Source organism: Sus scrofa, chromosome 7 (genome assembly GCF_054392235.1).
Source record: "Sus scrofa isolate SSC_HxYL_T2T_F1_AM1 chromosome 7, Sscrofa_HxYL_maternal_Yorkshire_Landrace_v2.0, whole genome shotgun sequence".
NCBI lineage: Eukaryota > Metazoa > Chordata > Mammalia > Artiodactyla > Suidae > Sus > Sus scrofa.
The window spans coordinates 68,386,520-68,407,232 of record NC_139389.1 but is presented as its reverse complement, the minus strand read 5'-3'; the positions used below and the strand labels follow the sequence as shown (position 1 = coordinate 68,407,232).

Sequence of the window (20,713 nt, the reverse complement as noted above, 5' to 3'; positions counted from 1 at the left end):
CTAAACTATGTCATAACCTCTAAGCATCTTCACCTGTCAAACCAGCTGCCCATCAAATGAATAAATGAGCATAAAAACATCCTGCAGGATGCAGTGCTGTACAAATGTGACATCTGTATTACTACTCTTTTTTTTTTTTTTTCTCCCCTTTGGCTTTTTGTCTTTTCAGGGCCACACCTATGGCATATGGAGGTTCCCAGGCTAGGGGTCAAGCTGTAGCTGCTGACCTACACCACAGCCACGGGGGATCCAAGCTGTGTCTGCAACCCACACCGGCTCACACCAACGGCAGATCCTTAACCCATCGAGGGAGGCCGGGGATCAAACCCGCAACTTTATGGTTCCTAGTCGGATTCATTTCTGCTGTGCCACAATGGGACCTATGTTATTACTCTTAATAATGATATTTATCACCATCACACAGTCTGCCTTGGCCACTTTGAACTTTGATAAGGCCGTGCAACAGAGTAAAAAACACGGATGCAGGGCAAGGTCACTTCTAGATATCCTAGCATTTAGTCATAATTTTCAAATAGAAAGAAAGCTAATAAGTAGGGCGGAGAAAAACAAGATCAACCTTGGCTCTCAAAGCCCAATAAGCAGGGGGAAATAATGTGGGCCTAATAAAACACTTGACCCAAACCTTCTGGGGCTATGACATAACTTTTACAAGGTGCAGTGGCATGTCTGTTGAAGAGGATTTGATGACCACCAAATCCTTTTCTAAAAACAGCAATAAAACCCAAACTCTTTATTTCTTGGATTAATCAAAATGGTTGAGGATAGGATAGGGTTTGGAAATCATCAGAGGTATTTTCTCTTTTCAACTTTGTAAATTACATAGAAAATTTTAATTTGCTTTTTTAGTGAGCATATTTTTTAATTTCAGAAAAAGAAGTAAGGGGAGTTCCCTTTGTGGTGCAGCGGAAACACATCCTACTAGGAACCGTTAGGTTTCGAGTTCAATCCCTGGCCTCACTCAGTGGGTTAAGGATCTGGCGTTGCTGTGAGCTGTGGTGTAGGGTGCTGACACAGCTCGGTCTGGCGTTGATGTGGCTGTGGCATAGGCCGGCAGCTGTAGCTCCAATGAGACCCCTAGCCTGGGAACCTCCATACCTGTCTCAGGTACAGCCCTAAAAAAAAAAAAAAAGAAAAAGACATAAGGAGAGAGAGTAAGAGAAAGGCTGAATAATTATAGGGAGAGGAAATTCAACACCTATTTGTTCAAGAATGCTACATGGTAAGGTGTGGAGTCTCTGGAAGACACAACCTCTGAAGAGTCAAAAAGGAGAGAGAAGCCTTTCAAGTTATCTAAGCGAATCCTCAGAGAGGCCGGCTATGGGGCAGAGGTTGCATGAGGTCTAGTCATTGCTGTTTCCTCATCCCTGGCGAGCCCTACTCCACCTTCCTCCCCCAGCATCTGCTCAGGTCACCTGCCAAATACCCCAGAAATGTAACCCTCAAAAGTAATAGTATCTTCCTGTTTACACTGTGCCTCATTCTTGTCCTTTCAAAAGGGAGGAAAGAAAAACTCTCCTTCAAGTGCAAGGCATTCCCTACTACATGTATATACAACTGTCCTTTCTTGTCAGGGATCTACAGGATAGGGTTGAAAGCACTGCCACCTCAGGTTGTTCTCAGATATGTGATCCTTCAGCTTTCTTTTCCTTTATACAAAACAAGTAACTCAAGGTTTGGTCATCTGATATATAATGCCCAGTCCCTGGCTACGTTTAAGTCCCTTACTCCTCATAGTGCCAAGCCAAAAGAACACCCCAGGGAAGTTCTTAACTGCAAGGAAAGTCAAATGAGCAAGAAAAGGGCTGTGTATAGAATGAGTGCTAAAAAAATACATGTGTATGGACTGAATTATATTGTCCTGAAATACTGATTTAGTTAAAACCACAAATGAAGATTCTTGAAAACGCCTTTTAGCAGAGGTCACTTATGATCCCTGAATCCTAGAGTTTCTAAATCAGTATAGTTATAAAAAGATAACGCTCTCTTACCCCACCTGAGAGGCACTGAGGAAATAAAATGAGAGTTTGTATAGAAAATTCTTTGGGAATAACACCTATTGACTCTAAATTTAAGGCAGTTTTCTATCCCAACCACAACCAGGAGCTAGCTTAGAACATGATCCTGCGTCTATGGCAAACCTTCTTAAAATTATACAAGAAAAGCCAAATTTTAAGTCTTTACTAGACCAATCTCTCTCTAACCTGAAGGATATTAAGTGTTTAGTTGTTTTCTATCCAGGTGTTAGGGGAGAGAGCAAAGAGAGAAAGACTAAAATTCCACATGAATTTTCTTGAGAGATTAACATATCTGCCCAAGCTAGCCACAGAATATGTTTTAGGGTTATATAAAGCAGAAATCTCTTAAGGCCTACTTCTGTAAAAGCAGGATATTACCACCTGGGTAATCCTCCTCGCAGGCTATTGTATGGTACAAATGCAGCCGTGTACACACACAGTACATGCCCTCACTATGGTGAGATAACTCTATGTTGTAACTTCCCTGGAAGACACTCCTACTGCAGCCTCCAGACCATTTCTTAGCTGCTAAAGAGAATGTGAAGAAAGAATGCCTCTGGGGTCACTGAGCCCCACCTTCTCAAGCAGCCAAACCAATGGGAAAATAACCTGTTTCCACTCCTGAAAGTGCTGCTAAGAAATCATTAATGCCAAATCAATATGATTAGAGTTATTAGTCAGGACTTGCAATTGCATGTGATTATCTTTTAGGCTTGGAGAGCTTGATTAACTAGACACACCACTTTCCCTCCCTCACCCACCCTGTTCCCTCTACATCTGAACTTTGTGCCAAAGGCTCAGCCTGGAATGTTTCAGGGCCTTAGGTCTTATTTGGATGAGTGAAACGTCTCCCATGTTACTTAGTTCATCCAAGTGAGGAAGAGCCCTGGACTGACTTAGAGAAAACACTTTCTCACTCCTTCATCCTCAGGCTGAATAAATACGGCATTCTTCAGAAATAGAGATAAACCCAGGTCTCTCCAAGAAAAGCCATGGAGTTAATCAAATACTACATTTTGTGACCTGTGTGGACTATAACCATGCCACTGTGACTCAACCTCCTCAGGTATTTAGAATTCAATCTGGTCACCAGAGGAGACACTGGCAGTCCTTACAACAACTCACAAGTATAGGGCTGTGTCACCAAGATACTACTTTTATTTAGTAACACCATATAATATAAACTTTGCATCTAAGCTTTTCTTGAGTCTTAATTTTAGTCTTCCAAGTATTTAAGGAAAATCTGAATACCTGCTATATAGGCTCTGCTTCTAGGAATCACCCTATGGATTCAAAGAACAAGTCTGTGTCCTTCCTAAGCAAAATGGAAAAGACTGAAAAAAACCTTCATCTCTTCAGTCTGACCTCAAACAGTTGCCCTGTCTCCCAATGGTCACTTTAGAAAACGGAAAGACATGTGGATGAGACTCAAGACCTGGGTTCAATGCTAGCTCTGCCCCAACTCACTGTGCGACATAGAGCCAGTGGCTTCTTTTCTGATTATCAGTTGCTTCTTTGAAATAACACAGGAAAAAGCTGGGTTAAATGATGTTGAAGTCTAATTCCTACAGTTCTACTGGCCTTTCTTGCAACTTTCACCTACTGTCTTTAATATGCCATGTACCCAGAGTTTCTATTGACATTCTAAACAATTAACCACAAATAGTTTATGTTCACCTTGCATACCATACTTTGCCAAATCCTGCTGGCTCACTGCATAATAGTAATTTTAAGGCACTGTTCTAAGGGCTTCACATAAGGATGAGCCATATGAAGCAGCCAACATTGAAGCTTTTCTTTTTTTCTGTCTTTTTGTCTTTTTAGGGCTGCACCTGAGGCATGTGGAGGTTCCCAGGCTAGGGGTCTAATCAGAACTGTAGCCGCTGGCCTATGCCACAGCTACAGCAACACAGAATCCGAGCCGAGTCTGCAACCTACACCACAGCTCACAGCAACGCCGGATCCTTAACCCATTGAGCGAGGCCAGGGATCAAACCCACAACCTCATGGTTCCTAGTCAGATTCGTTTCCAATGCGCCATGACAGGAACTCCTGAAACATTTTTTAAACTAAAAAACAGTACTTTTGTATGGTTCAACCTACTATATTAACTTGATTCTCCAAACCAATGCACATGCCATGCTGTAAGTCTTACAAGTGAGGAAACAGAAGCACAGAGAAGTTATTAACTCGCCACAGTCACACAGCTAGTAGATGAGGGGGTTTGGATTTAAACCCGGGCAGTTGAGCTCCTGAGCCTTTGGTCCTAACCATAATGTTATACTGCCTCCTGTAATAGAAACTAGAAGAGCTTGAAGACTGAAGTCCAGACCAAGGCAGGTTCTCGGAAGGAGAAAGCAGCTCATACTGCAGCCTCTGTTGGGTTGTACCTTTCACTTCAATGGTGGCATTTGCTTTAGGAGCACTGGCAAAGTGATATACACAGTGGTATTCGCCTGAATCCTCAGCTCTTGGCTTATTGATCCTGCAGAGACAAGAAGAAAAATCAAGTGAGAAAGCTGGGAACCATCAAAATACACAAAAGAAGAATCAAAAGGGCAACCAGGGACCCTGCTCTCCAAATCATCCCCCTCAATGAAACTCACCTCCTAACTAAAAGCAGAAGCCTCCCTCTGTATATCCCAAAGCATTAATGCTTTACTCTTTACTGAATGCCAGGAATACATAGGTGGTCCCTAACCTTATGGTGCTCCAGTCTATGGGAAGAAATAAACTACAAAACAAGTAATAAAAAAAATAGAGGGCTGTCAAGGTACCATAATCTATAGATATAGAGAATGGAGTCATCACGAACAAGGCCTTGCTCCCTTGGTGGTTCTAGCCAAATAGTTAAGAGCAGAAAAAGAGCAAATCTTTTTCTGTGCTTCCCTGAAGATGTTGTTTTGGTAGTACTGTTCTTTCTACCTTGTAGCATGCCTTTTAATACAACTACTAACAGGACACAGGCATAGTGAGGAAAAAAAAAAAAAATCTGACATCAGGCCACAGAGATGCAGCTATATTTTTAAGGCTTTTAAGCATGGCGAGAACTCCAGGGCCCTGCATTATCTGGCCCCACTCTACTGTCATCTCCACCACTTTCTAGCCCTGCTTGTCTCGTCAGTATTTTCAATGTGCCAAGCTTACTCCTACCTCAAACCCTGACACAAGATGTTCCTTTACACAGAATGTTCTTCCCATCACTCTTAGCCTAACTCCTTTTCCATCAGTCTTGGCTTACATGTCACTTTCTCCCACCCCCAATTTAAGTGACATCCCCCTCCCTGACATTCTCTCTCATACTACACTGTAATTCTTCACAGCACTTATCATAACATATAATTATTTATTTATGCGACTGCTTGATGAATGTGTTTTCTCAACAGACCAAGTGCTATGTGTGCTATTTATTTAGTGAACAATTCCATATCCAGCATACAGCCTGGTGCCTGGAATATAATAGAAAAATGAATAAACAAGTGCATGAACACAGAGTGATCAGCTACGCACAGACCCATACCAAGGTAAGCAGAGGGAAAGGCAGGACTATAAGAAGTGTGTACGGCCAGAATAGCACTTCCTCTGAATCCCAAAGCATGGTCCTAAACAAGCTTTCTTGCCCCTGAAGATCAGCTTCATATCAGCTTAGTGCACTCTGGCCCAGACACTACCCCCCAGTCATGTGCAGAAAGGCTAATGTATAATTACAGAAAACAGAGAAACAATAGCCTGTAGATCAGAAAATAAAAATAATTTAGCTCCTGCTCTTTTGCTCAATGGTTAAAACATGATTCTTGTGATATGGTCAAATCTCCATTGTGCTAATTAATGTCTGAGGAAAACTCTTAACTTCAAATACTGACTGGCCAAATGCATTTATCCATCTTACTGTTCATCCCCAAAAGGAAACAAGTTAAGAGACTATGGATGAGGGGAGAGACAGCACACACACACACACACATCCCGCCCCCCCGCTGCCAACTATCTCAGCATATCCATGGCAGCTCAGTATTCTATGGGGAGCCATCAGGAGTCTTCTCGATTTGACACAAATGCCTCTTCTTACATCAATATACGCCCAATGGGAAAACAAACATACATCAGTTGCTCTTAGCAATGTTGCAGAATTAGGAGGAGGAGCAACAGCAGCAGTTCAATCTTTAGAGCTTAGACTGACTGTACTAAGTTCCTTGAGCAGAAAACTCCAAAACTTGAGGCCATGCCTATGGGCTCAAAATCTCCCCAAATCATTTCCTTTCACTAGCTACTGAAAGCAACTGAAGTAAACTGAAAATGTCCCCTTCAGGCTAAGCCAAAGCAGGGTCTGAGACTGGTTCTGTGGCACAGCTGACATATTAGATGGCCCAAGAGACTCATCAGTTGTTAACTCCACAAAATGTGGGAGAACAGAGATTCCCTGAAAAACTCTGAAAATGCAGAACACTTCAAACAGGCTGAGGACAAAAGGAAGAAGAGGCATTTTATAAAGTCAGTCTCAAACTTTATATAAAGTTACAGTTCAAAACTTTGGGGGTAACGAAGTACAAGATCCAAGAGAAAGAAACGTGACTGGATGTCTGGTATCTTGAAAGAGGTATTATAAATGGACAGACCAAAAATAGACACCTTTTATTCCACTAAACATCTCTCTTTGATTAACCTTTTCCAAACTATGAGGATATAGCTGAGGCTGTATTTCCAATTTTACATCAGAAGAAACTACAAGGGAGAAAGATTAACCACCTTGCCATTAAATGGTAACAGTACAGAAAAAAATAAAATAAAAAACAAAAAAATGACCTAGATTTTAGAAAGTCAGAAGACCTGGAACCTAGCCTTGATTCTGCAACTTATTAGAGCATTTGGCCTTGAAAGCAGTCAGTACTCTTTTGAGTCTCAGTTTTCTTACCTGAAAAAAAGGAGGAGGATCCGCAAATTAATCTGGGTCAATTCAATAATGGCTATGAAACGATCTCAATTCTGCAAATGTCTACTACTGGTACACAGGTTTTCCTGGCCTCACCCCAGTGCCATCTTTCTTTGCACTGCATCATCCTGCCAAACAGGATTAGCTGATCCTTTTCAACTAGGAACAAAGTATTCTGAAAGGTGAGGTGCCATGTGTTCCAGATACTCAAAAAAAGTACCAAATCTTTAGGTGCTGGGAAACTTCAACCAGCAAATATCCCTTCATCGAAGGATATTTCCAGGATACCATCCTTTTCCAGATCACTATAGAGCCCTGTATCCACTGCTCCTGATCAGGTTATGGTCATATTACACCCTCCTAGAAGGTAATTCAATAGGAAATCTACTAAGTGAAATGATCACTTAGGGTGATTTTCCTCTAAGAGTCCTAGATCATATTTCAATCTGATTCCTCAAACCACGGGATTAAATCAAGAGACCTGCACTCTAACTGGCTTTTTTATTGACCAACATTGTTAGCCTAAGCAAATTATTCCCTATGCCTTCAGTTGCTCTATTATCACAGTGAGGTATCTTTCACAGCTCTCAAACCTGGCTGCTCATTAGAATCATCTGGAAATCTTTTCAAGATTCCTGGGCCTCACCCCAGATACACTGGATGAGACTCTCCAGGGGAAGACAGTATATATCTCATGTCTCTCCCACACAGCATGATTATAGATTATGAATGTCAAGTAAGCTCAACCATGTTCCCTCCCATCCTCCCAGGAGCTGCTGGCCCCTCTCACCTGTATTCCATATTGCTGGCATTCTTACGAGTGGCAGTCAGTTCTACTCCATTCTTTGTCCAGTAGCTGTATGTAAGGGTGTGGGAGTTGGAGGTGAGGTTACACTGCAGGGTGACAGGGAGCACAGGACTTTCTCGAATAATGACTTCTTCACTGGTGACAATCCTTGGCTCTGTAATAAGAGTGCACAATGATAGAAAGCCATAGTTCCATTCTCTGCAGCCCTGGCCTGAGAGTTGGATGGGGTTAAGTTGGGGAGACTAGAAAAAGAGGGAAGGCAGACAGGACCACATGAGGAATTTCACTTTACCACTTTGGAGGAAGTCAAGAAAGGAAAACAATGATTATAAGCAAATGACCACTAGCGCAGACAACAGCCTGAAGACCAGCTGGCCTAGACGTAAAAAGAATGGGAGTATTATGGATGTTTGTACTGGCAACAATCCACTTACGCTTTTGAATACCACCATTTTATGATACAAGAACCACCAACCAATTCATCTTCAATGAGAAAATCGGGTTCCACCTTGCAGTTATGAAGACAAAGGCAATATCCTTTAGATAACTAATAAACTCCCTATGGAGTCACTAGGCCCTGAAACAGTAATAGCTTTAATTAGGTAATATATGTATGGCTTTTTCACATTTAAATCTGATGAACCTATGGAAAACCAGCCATGGCCATTAATTACGCAGAAAAAGAAAATGTAGATCCTAAAAGCAAATTTCCTGTTGAAAGTCTTAATGCATTCCCAAATTTTGCTGAGAGAAAATTCCTAGAGAACAACCAGTTCTTCTCTCGAGCCCATATTTTACTCTCAAGACAAAATTTTTTCAGAATTGCACTTCAAAACACCTTCCATTCTGAGATAATACAACTAGAATGTGGGCTCCTAGAATTTTAGTGCTGAAAGGCCCTTAGAGTTCAATGAATCCCACTCTTTAAGAGCTAGAAAGGTAAAGTGACTTGTGCAAAGCCATTATTATTATTAGTGGCAAAGCTGGGCCTAGAAAACACATCTGACCAAATTCTTTTTCCCTTCCCAACCCCACCCCGAAACACCCCTATAGACCTCCCATCCCAGGGCAAATTATATATTTCATCTTCTGATTCTGTCCTCAGCTTAGATAACCTGGGATCACTCATCTAGTGTCTACAAAAATAACCTATTTAAGTCAAGTATTACGACACACTGAACAGAAATTTTTTTAAGGCACACTGTATCAATACCATTTCCAGAAGGTTCATCTTTAAAGCACTTTGAATTCTGTCACTATATTAAATTCGAGATGTCTATATGTTATCTTTTGTTGTTATTTCTCTTTAATCTTTTCCCAGGGTTAATTCTTTTTATACTTTTAGTCAAACATTTTCAGGTAAACTCTAAACTAGCCATCTTTCCCAATCCACAATTAGAGGTATCTGCTCTTTTGCTTTTTTTCCAATTCTTTCTCAGAAATCATTCACTAACTTCCCATTTCCCTGCACCTGGCCACACCGTGTCTACAGCTCTGTGCAGCTCTGTAACACTATTTTATGCAGTACAGTGCTTACTCTTCATTCTTGAAGACAAAACTCTCCCTTCACTGGGGTTAAGCTTTGTTCATTGTGCAGTAACAGGGAGAGGATGAAGTCATGGGACACTTAAAAAAAGTAATGCCCAAGGACCTCCTAATTAATGTAACGTTTCTGATTGCAGAGTTCATATCGTCAAAGAAATTTGTGATAAAAGCAAATCCTCAAGTTTGCTCAAGTAAATTGGTTCTCACTATTTTCCGACTCTGGCAAAAAGATAGTGGTTATCTTCCATTCAGCATTGGTCCTTATCGGTAACATCAAACAAGGTCTCTAGGTACAGATAATGGAGGCATAGCAGCCACTAAGACAGAAGCAGGTGCATGTAAACACATTAGCGCAGTGGTGTCCCATGGTTTCCAAAACACACTGGACAGAAGCCAAATCCCTGGGCCTTAAGTCGAGCAGAATGGCTGCAAACCCTGCAATGGAAGGCGCACACACATCATCAGCAGAAAGCATCACAAGTCTATGAAAAATCAAAACCAAGCAAAAACAAAAGAGATAAAAAGAAAGAACCAGTACTTAACAGAAATTAAAAAATATAAAGGCAACATTAAAGCCAAACACACTTTTAGGTTTTCACTATATTTTTATTATAAAATTTCATTTTCTGTCCCAGTTGGGACTTGCCTTCTGGTTCCTCGTCTCAGACTACACTGAGAAAGGGTAATAAACGTTGAGGCCAAGAGCTTCCAGATGTTTAAATACAAGGAGGCCAAAGTAAATGCTACTCTTACCTGGTGATGCAAATGACCACTGCAGCTCAGGGAGATTAAGAAGTTGATGAAAGCAACCTGGGAGACATTCAGCCAAGAATTCTCAGAAGGCAAAGGAAAGCACTTTTTCCTTTAAGTGTTAAAGATCCAGTAGCGAGTCAGCTGGGAGCAAGTTGATAATTTTAATAGGCTTAAATATGATTCTGCACCATGGGAGGGTTGTGGGGTGGGATAACCTCCCTCCTGTGATTGCTGTGTACAGAAACCACCACAAGACCAAGCTCCTTGGCCATGGTGCCACATCTGCATTCTGCACCAGGATGAAGGTGGGGGCTTTTACTTCTGATCTAACATTGGTGGTCGAGCATTGCCCATGACAGTCCAAGAGAGGTAAACACTTAGAAGAAGCTCAAAAATTCTTACCTACCACTTACTCCTATTTAGTGGCTAGGAGACCCTTACTGAAATCATAAACAAATCCAATTAAGACCGGAATTCAGGGTGCATTTTTGTTTGTTTGGGGTTTTTTTGAGAGGCCTGGCTCTCTAAAACTGACTAATAAGGAAGTTTGGGGAGTTTGAATTAGCCAAGATTTGGTTCAACCACATGTGGACACACCTAAGATAGAACACTTACTTCTGAGTAAACTGGGAGAATGCTGTATATTCTCAGAATTGAGAAGTAGGTACCCCAAAAGTCTCATCTTCTTCTAGCACCAAGGCATGACCTTTTAACTGTGAATCTACCTGAGTCAGGCTCCTGCAAGTGTAAGTACCAAATGCCCAGCCCAGTCTATACCTACAAACTTCTGCAGACCTTTGTGGCCATTTGGGTAACTCCGCTTTTATAAGGAAAGGAGCAAGGGGGCAGGAGAAGGAGGCGTGCAAGGGAAAAACTGTTAAATAAAAGAAAAATAACTGGGTTAATGTTCCCCATTTTCACAGAGACAAGGTTTTCTTTTTCCCTTTCCAGAAGCAGGTTCTCTGATTCCACAGTGCCATCTGCAGCAGCCTCTCCTATCTCTTCTCTAAATCCTCTTCAGAGGTATCTCCTGAGTTGCTATAAATTACAGACAACTAACTTGCTATTTTCCATAGAAGTATATCTACTCAAGGTCCATGTCATATTACCTCCTATGTTATGACCAAATTCCTCCTAAGTGTATTTTACTATTTTTATTTACTCTCTTTAAATCATCAGTTCTTTAAGCCACAATCTGTTATGGGGCTCTTACTGAGTCGTTAAAGAGAAGATGAAAAACCCAGAGGATCTTTCCGTTAATTAGAGAATGCTTCCTCAATTATCATCAGGTCAGATGTGGGGTTAGAACTCTTCCTGGTCAGTAAGAAGCAGTGGCGTCTCCCTCTCCTTCCCACCATACAAGCAGAAAGACACTATCGAGAAAGAGAGGAGGCCACAAAAGCTTCTGCGTCTGATGTCTTACTTGTGCCTGCTATAACAGATGAAGGAAGGACTCTGAGCAAGCTGCTCAGCTCACCCTCATCACACTCAGAGGAACAGGGTTGGAATTTAGTTTCCTCACTTTTTTTAGGCACAAGAAAAAGCCACTATGAATGGCTTCCAATTTATTTTGGGGTTGCCAGTCTCTGGGATGAGGAGTACTCTGCTACTAGTCAGTCATCAGAGTTAAAACTATCTGTCAAAAAGTGCAACTCTGACTGCAGCTTAGTGTCCCCTGGCTCAGGCTGCTGCTTTTAAGAGAACAGGAGACTGGATGGGCAAGGACTAGTGAGGAGTGTACTGCTGCAGTGGAGATCTACTATCAGAGAAGCACATGCCACTGTTTCAGAAAAGAAAAAGAGTTGGAACTACGTAAATACCCAAGCTTACATGCCACCCAACAATCAAAACACACTACCACACACCACACCCACGGCAACATTCCCATCACAGAACAGGATGACACTAAGTCACAGTGAGGGAAGAAGCTGGGCAGACACAAACTTAAAACCATAGAGGTGAAGGCAGCTACTCAGAGAGCTTCAAACAAATGAACAGAAGAAATAAAAAGTAGTTAGACTGGGGAGAGAAATAAAAATAGAAAGGCACCAGAGAATAAATCAGCAAAAGGATAGCAGGAAACCTACTACAAAATTAAAGGGGAGGGAAAGAAACAATTCAACACTACCCTGGTTTGACTGCCTAGTTTTGTGAGTTTTAAGTAGTTTGTTGTTGTTTTTGTTGTTGTTGCTGTTGTTGTTTTAAGCCTCCCCAGTTCCCCCTCCCCACCTCCTCCCAATGCAGATGATTTTGGACAGTCACCGATTTCCCCAAATTCTTTGTTCCTGAGGAGAAAGACACAGAGAAGGGGTTGGGTAAGGAAGGTAAAGAGGACGGCAAAGAAGAAAAAAAAAGTTGCCACAAATATTTCCATACACTACAACCAGAAGGGTCATGGGTTTGAAAAAAACAAAGACAAGGGGTGGGGTGAATGATCATACTGGGGAAGAGGGAAAGGAAGCAGAAGGGAAGGGTCATCGGGCCACCTCTAATGACTACAGTACTACTACTGTAGGGTGCTGGACTCACTCTGAAGGACGCTTATGGTGGCCTGGGCTCGAATCCATGTTATGGAGGGGTTTTGCCTCAAGTCATTCCTCTTGGGGTCGTTGCTGGCCCTGCACTCGTAAGTCCCAGAGTCCTCCAAGGTGAGCCGGGTTATTCTCAGCACACTCACGCCGTTTGACCCGTAGGCGGTGTTTACGGTGACACGGCGCTTCCGAGCACCGTCCCACAGCTGTCTGAAAGACTCTGCCCGGTTGACTTCTGCGTACCACCACTGGATCTCTGGCGTGGGGCTCCCGACCACGTCACAGTACAGCTCAAAGGCGTCCCCAGTGAGCTTAGTTTCTGACATGGGCGACTTGACAAACCCAGCTAGAGGGAGGGGGAGCAGGAATGCAGTGACAGGCCAATCAGAAAAAAAAAGAATCAACAGGTGTTAATAGTAATTTAAAGAAAAGAAAAGAAAAAAGCAAATGAGTTGCAAAGAACAAAAAGGATTCATTTTTAAACTATAAAGAGACAGTAAATAGCATTTCATACAAGCTTTTAGAAGAAGAACCACCCCGGGAAGCTTATGAAGCAAAGGCAGGCTAGTTACAAGCTGGGGCAGCCCAGGTGCTGGCCAGGCAGAAGCAAGCCCACTGGAAAGCATTTCAGCAATGGGCCCAGCCAGTAGAAATGAGAAAGCCTCAGGTCTCAGGGAAAAGTCCCTTTCCTTAGAGCACAAACCATTACCTTTTCAAACTCAGGCAAATGATGAAAGATAACCAGGAGTGGCAATGGTTTATATGCCAAGTCAGGATCTCTTTTTGGATGGGTGAACACTCTGTTAGAGGTGCAATGTCTTTTATGGGTCACAACAAGTATTAACTGACCTACTGACACCTTATCTTGGCAGTTAAAGTCCAAATTTCAACTGAAAGGGTAGCAAATTTTTCTTTCGAGCAGGGTCCTATCCTAAATGCAGGTTAGACTTTCCCCACTTCCTATTCTTCCCTGGCCCATGGCAAACAAATAACTCATTCGTTTGTGATTAAGCAGCTTCTATCTGAATAAAAACCTTAATACACAGGAGAGCAAGACAATGTGTGCTTCAGAGTGAGAATTACTATGGGGATCAGTCCAGGAACAGAACCAACTCATTGCCAGTAATAGTAACTCAAGTCATCATCAGTGTCTGGAGGGACCATGACCTCCCTAATCTCATAAATTCTTTCAACTAGAAGAATCGCCTGCAAAGTCAGTCTTGAAAATAACCACGGCACGTGACAGGCTGTCTTCATATAGTTTAGTTGTCTGGCTCCTAGAGGCCAACTCAAAAAGAATGAGAAATGTACAATGATTAATTAAATTAAACTCTGCGGTAAAGGCTAGGCCTCAATAACACTGCCATACATTGCCCAGGAACTAAAAGTTGATGCCTACTTCCACTTGTCCATAATTTGCTTAAGGTTACACTTCCATTAAACAAAGTAGCAAAGGCAAAAAGAGTGGGGAAAAAACAAAACAAAACAAACAACCAACAACAACAAAAAAAACAGAGTTACTGGAAAGATCTTGGAGTGGGGTCTGTATCACAGTGCAAACATTCTCTCTCTCTCTCTCACCCATTTACTACACCAAGGGTTTTTTCAGCATTTCTACCTAGTCAGACTAAAGAATTCATTATCTAAAATGCAAAGCAAATAGCAAAGAGGGTACTCTGGTTTGCTGGGCTATTCTCTTGACCAAGACAGATCCTCTGCAGTAAGTGGAGCTGGCCCAGTACCTACCAACATCAGGTTGAGAACATTCCAGAAGAGAGTTAAGAATTAAATGGAATGGTTTTCCTACAATCCAAAAACCAAGGACATAATGGGACTAGATGAAAATGGAGGTTGCTAAGTGGAAAACATTCACAGAAGTATTTAGTTTTGTAGATAAACTCTACTCCATGGACCTCAAAATCCTAAGAGAGGTACTACATTTACTCAACTAAAGGTTAAGACCTTCAAATTCATAACTAGACTTCTAATTCATAAAACATTCAGAATCTGAGAAGGACAGGAAAGCAGTAATCAACAGCCTTAGATTAACTATGTTGCCTTCAAAATGCCGCTCTAAACTACCTCTTGAGATCCAATGTCAGTTCCTTGTAAGGAACTAACTACGGGAGGCTCCAAGAGGCCAAAAAAGATGTCATTCTCAGATACAGGGGAAGTTTCAGAATTTCATAAAGGAATCACCAAGATCTTGCATGAAAAGTTGAGCTAACCTCCAAATAAAGTGGTACCCAAGAAGCCATGTTTCAGTCTCACAAACTGCCACCTGCCCACCTGTCAGTCAATGCCAACAAATACATAAAGAGAGGTAAAAGATGCTGGTTTCATTCATTTTACTACTGGTTCAATCACTAAAGAAAAATGGTTATAAGTAAATCTCTAGAGAGCAGTAAAAAGTATTATTCTCTTTTAATCATATTCTTGATCATTAAGTGGTTTTCACAAATGAACTGGGGAAGTTTATGTCCTCTCAAGTGCTGTGATTATGTGCTAAATTATGCTCTAGAAATCTGTTGCTAGTGGGTTTGTTCCCTATTTCTCTCCCTTCTGAATTGTACTTCAAAGGAGGCTTACATTTAAGGCTGTTCATCAATCTACTGACTACACTAATGTAAAAGGAATGCCTGCAAGTATGCCCAGAACCACCAAGAACCCATCCAATTCCAGTAGAATCACAATCCCAACACACCACAATTCAAAGTAGTTTAAAAACAGCCTGAACACAATTCCCCACTGCACAGAACTGATCAATTCACTCACACAGTGCTACTCCTGAACAAGACTTACTTCTAAGGAGGAAAGAATGCTGATCTGCTTTAGTTTTCTACTTATATACAGGAAAAGGGGACCAAGTTGAAAATGTTCATTGAATTAGTAAATTGCATGATACATATTTAAACAAATATCTAAAAACAAAAGTAAAAATCCATTAAAACACTGACAACATACATCTATCTGTACTCTCTTTGAGGGTGACTACTATTGTTATTTATATTACTAGACATGTATATCAACAGCCAACATTTTCTAAGTACATGTTATGTGTTAGACAGTGTGCTAAGCACTTTATACTATCTCATTTAATCTTAAAAACATAAAATAGGTGCTATTATAATCCCCTTCAGTCCCCTAAGGCCCCAAAAAGTTAAGTACTTTTCCCAAAGTTATAAATTAAGAGTGAAAGAGTCTGGACTGGAATCCAGGTGTGTCCAAAGGCAAAGCATGGTCTCCTAACACTTTCCGCAAGTGCAGTCAATGTGCCTCACCAGGCCAGAAAAATTTTTTGTAGTTATTTAAAAGGTACAGATATTTTTGTCACCATCTAAATGTAATTAATTAATTAATTAATAATTTCTGGCTATGGAAATTCATGACCCATCCATTGGAATGATGAGCACACTATGATCACTAACTCTTAAAATTATAATCCTATTAAAGAATGAAGACAGAGGAGCACAGGGTCAAAGCGTTTCTAAAGTGTCTGTCTGTCTGTTGGGGGGTTGGGGTGGGAGAAAAGTGATAAAACAAAAGAAAAGATGGTTCTTAAGCAACACTTTCCCATAGTTCTGATCATTCCATCACTCTGCTCCTGAGACTGGCTTCATGGAAAGTAGTTTAAAAGACATTACATGCATTTCTCTAGCGTTGTAGTCAGTGACCAAACTAATAAAGAGCAGCATCTGAAATTTTTATAAAGCTTAACAGTTTACCAAGTGTTTCCACACACATCACATCTCATTTCATTCACATAATTTTACAACGTTCATATGCGGACAAGTGCAGGGACAGCTTCATGATCCAAGATCACTTAGGCAGTTAATCCTGAGTTGGAGCTGGGATCAAAACACAGGTCTTCAGCTCTTAGTTTATGGTTCCTTTCAATAAACTGCACTGCCTCTAAACAAACCAAGGAAGGTATTCCTTGATAGCTGAACACTCATAGAACATCATGAAAACAGATCTATTTCTCCTAGCAGTATGGAAAGAAGAAACAACAACATCCTCTCAACACAGTACTGTGAAATCACAGTTAGCAGGGAAAGTTATTAGCAACCATCTACCTCATTATCCATCCAAAATTAGCTCCAATTCAGGAGAAAAGAACCAGCTCTCAGCAGCAGGAGGAGGCAGGCAGCTCAGAGCCTGACTCACTGCCCTGACTTTCATTATGAAGGGCTTTCAAACAAGTAGGTGCCCTCAACCTGAGAACACACATTGCCTAAAGTCAAGAAGCCAGCAAAAACATGTTTGAACTCCAGGTCAAAGCTCATCCAACATTTTGGAAAACGCCTAGATTTCAAAAAAACAAAAAAACAACAACAAAAAAAACCCCTGCCCCTTTCCCACCATCATCTCCACTTACTGTAATACTTAACTGGGCTCAGATTTCAAACAGGTTTGACAAGGTACTAATACCTGTGCATTCAGTTCAACAATGAAAAGAAGAGAGAACAGTGGCCACTGGCTTTGTGGGAGGAAGTAGAAGCTGAGGGTAGAGGTGGGTGGCAGGCATAGTATTTTAAAATGAAGACAGTAAAACCAGGAAAAGCATAAAGTAAAACTGCGTAACTGAGGATGGGGGATGGGAGGTGAAGATGACAGCTGGGGCTAGCAGCCGGAGAAAAGGAGGAGCTCTCTGGCAGGAAAACCTGGATGTGTAGATATGTAGCAGAGGGTGAGAAGAAAAAGGCAACACAGAAGAGCAAGTTGAGTCCAATCCCAAGAAAATTGCTTTTACATATGCCCTAAGGAAGCAAAAAAGCTAGCCAATCCCCACAAAGGAGGGACCATCCTACTGTGTGGTTTTTTATGGCCAAAATTCTCCTTTACCTCCAGGGCAATCACTGAACAAATACTAAGACTCACTTATCTTCCTCTCTCAGCTGACTATTGCCAAAGCCATGCCTTTAAATCTAGCCTGCTTTTGTCACCAATTTTAAACAGCTGTTCCCATCAAGCCCCTCTCTACTACTAATTCCCTGTGGGTGGCTCATGCTGTTCTCTCCTTCATGCTTCATAATAAAGAGGAAATGACAGCCAAGGACACAAGAGCACTTCTCTCCCCCAACACTCCCTCCCCCAAACTCTCTCTCTCGCTCTCATACACACACACACACACACACACACACACACACACACACACACACACACACTCATATTATGCACCTCAAAAAGAAAGACTGAACAAGACAAATTGATTATCTTAACGATAGTCTAAAGCTGTCTAAATGACCCTTAACTGCTCTAAGACTGTGTACACAGGCTACTATACTATTAATTTACTGTTAATTTTAATCGCTTATCACTATTTCTCAATACCAAAGGCAGGTTGTAAGTCCATATGCACTCATTCTGGGTCTACCAACCAAGGGCAAGGCAGGTAGGTCTGAGGCCCTAAGAGTGGATGAAAATGGGCCTGCAGCATTAAAGAGGTATATGGGTCTATTCTCATGGAGTAGTCTGATCTGTATGTAGAGATGACAGCAATTACAAAGCATTTTCCTAATTCAAACCTATTCCTTTCACAGCTACCTCTATCAGGCGGACATGACAAAAGCTTAGAGATTAAGATCTTCTCCATTACTAGTTTCTAAACCAGGATCCAGCCTTTATTCTGAAACTATAAAATCCAAATGACTAAAAGACTCGGCCTTGTGTTTGAGAGATTTAAATAGGGAAATCTAGTTCAAAGGAGACTATGTAGTTTAGTGGTTAAGAGCATCAAACTCTAAATTAGGATTACTTGGAGGTTCTGTCACTAATTGTATGACCTTAGGAGAGAGACCCAACCTCTGAGCTTCTCCCTAATCTGTAGAACAAGGCTAATAATAGTAGTGACCTCAGAGGGTTATTGTTGAGGATTACATGAAATTGACATAACACAGCTTAAAACAGTGTGGGAATGAAGCCACTTAGGGTAGGTAGTTGTAGAAGTCATGTGATACATATAGAAGAGTTCTGAAAAGCTCTATACAAATGTTAAGTGACTTTAGGATAGATAAGGAATAAGCATCTAACATGACTGATCTCCAACAAGGATTTTCATTTAGTCCAGTTGTCAATTCCCACTGACAGGCTAAACAAGAATGATCTACCTAGATCCACTGGACTAAAAGTCAGTGACCACCCCCAACCCCCACCTCCAAAAAAAAAAAAAAAAAAGGTTCTAAGTATAATACAAAGCCATGGACTTATCTCATCCCAGGAAATACATACAAAAATTTGCACATAATCCAGGAGTGTCCCAGACACCAGGTTAGACACCCTGAGTCTTGACTGTACTGCTACTGGAAATATGGATAGATAAGGGTCTCTCTATTAAACTGAGAGCTCACCTTATAGGGAAATGAGCCATGGTTTACAACATCTGGGTTGGTTTCTTCAACTTCTTCAACCTCAGTCTCCTCATCTGAAAAATGGGGATAATAATTCCTACCTTCTTCATAAGGTCATGGTGAGGTTCACATGAATAATGAATGAATAATAAAATTACTTTGTAAACTGTACAGCTAAAAATGTAATATAGGGAGTTCCCGTTGTGGTTCAGCGGGTTCCGAGCCTGACTAGTATCCATGAGAAGGCAGGTTCAATTCCTGGCCTCACTCAGTGGGTTAAGGATCTGGTGTTGCCATAAGTTGTGATGTATGTCGCAGATGCGGCTCAGATCTGGCATTGGGCTGTGTCTGTGGTGTAGCCCAGCAGCTACAGCTCTGATTCAACCCCTAGCCTGGGAACGTCCATATGCCACAGGTTTGGCTCTAAAAAGCAAATAAATAAATAAATAAATAAGCAATAATATAAGATGGCCTTTTTTTTGGCAAGCCCATAACATGCAAAAGATCCCCCATCCAGGGATCTAACCTGTGCCACAGCTGTGACCTGAGCCACAATAATGACTGCCAGGTTCTTAACCCAGTAGGACACCAGGGAATTTCAAGATAGCCATTTTATGCAGGCATTCTACTCTAACTTAAAGGATGAGCTAAACCAGTCCTGGGTATTCCGTTGAGGTACCTCAAAAACACTGTGGGTTCACAAAGTCTCAGAGACTCACCCATGGGGTTTATTTTCTGAATTTTTCATTTCTCAAAAAGAAAAAAAGTATTGAAAACTAATGACCCAAAGAATTTCAACATGTTTCAAATAGAAAGTAACATTAAATAAGGTTAAATAAGATTTCCAGCAATAAATTTTTAAAAATTAGAATTGTAATTTTTAAAAAAAGAGTGAGTCTTATAATAATAGGACTTCACACCAAATCTAAGAAACAGAAGGGACTGGAAATTTTTAACAGCAGAGAGAACAATCAGCTCAGAACTGACCCCCTCTTGCTTTCTTCAGACACATCTAACATGCTCCAGGCAGGGGCTCATAACACTTGCCTATGTCCCTGAACATCCTCAAATGGGCTTTAACAGATTGAAAACTCTGCTTATACATTATCTATCATAAAATTCTAGCCACTTAGTCTATGCTCTTATAATCCTCAAGTAAAGAGCTTCATTATTAAAGACAATCCTTGAAACTAGTATTTCTTCCTCTCTCCAGAGAGGAAAGGGGCATTTTAAATTCATCTTGAGCAAAAAAAGTGAGGTTAAATATAGATCAGGTCCCATTTTGACTGCAATATCAAAATGAACATAACCTTAGTTTTTAAAAACTAAATATGTCCTAGGGGAAAATGCAGTAGCCACAAACTGCTGTCAAGCAAGTCTTTTTAGGAATTCATGAAATCAACTTTCTAACTCCACAAACAGTACTCAAGCTGTCAGTACACAAAGGAAGAAAACTAGTTTTGCCAGCCATTACAAACCAGAAAGGATACAGAACAGACAACGGATGCAAACCAGCAGTATCTCAAAGAGCACACTTAATGAAAGGTTTTATTTCAAACAGTGAAACTCTTACATGTTTAAGCAAATGCTAACAAAAGCTCTTACTCCAACAGACTGTCAAAAATAGCTATGGGCCAATCTAGAACTATACTCAAATGGAAGTTCTGAAGCCAGAAACAGTTTTTTTCAGGGGGAGTCACAGTTACTGAGCATTTTAAGAATATGCTTCAGCTGACATTCCAATTAGGATTAAGGCAAAAGGA

The 20,713-nt window shown here is 41.1% G+C and overlaps 1 protein-coding gene across 6 annotated transcripts in view; it reads right to left on the bottom strand.

Annotated features, from left to right (window-relative positions):
- The window catches only part of NPTN (neuroplastin), an 80,102-nt gene that overhangs the window by 20,546 nt on the left and 38,843 nt on the right, over positions 1-20,713 (bottom strand). For 3 of the 6 annotated variants that reach the window (XR_014810562.1, XM_084968849.1, XM_084968848.1), the window contains exons 2-3: positions 7,754-7,925; positions 4,427-4,521 (exon numbers count right to left, since the gene is read on the bottom strand). Coding sequence is in view for 5 of the 6 variants with exons in the window: in XM_084968848.1 (XP_084824974.1) it covers positions 4,427-4,521; positions 7,754-7,925 (267 nt within the window). In the remaining variant the exon portion in view is untranslated. Of the gene's footprint in view, positions 1-4,426; positions 4,522-7,753; positions 7,926-12,598; positions 12,947-18,950; positions 19,026-20,713 lie in introns of those variants that run through there. The other 3 variants (XM_021099079.2, XM_084968845.1, XM_084968847.1) reach the window with 2 other exon arrangements.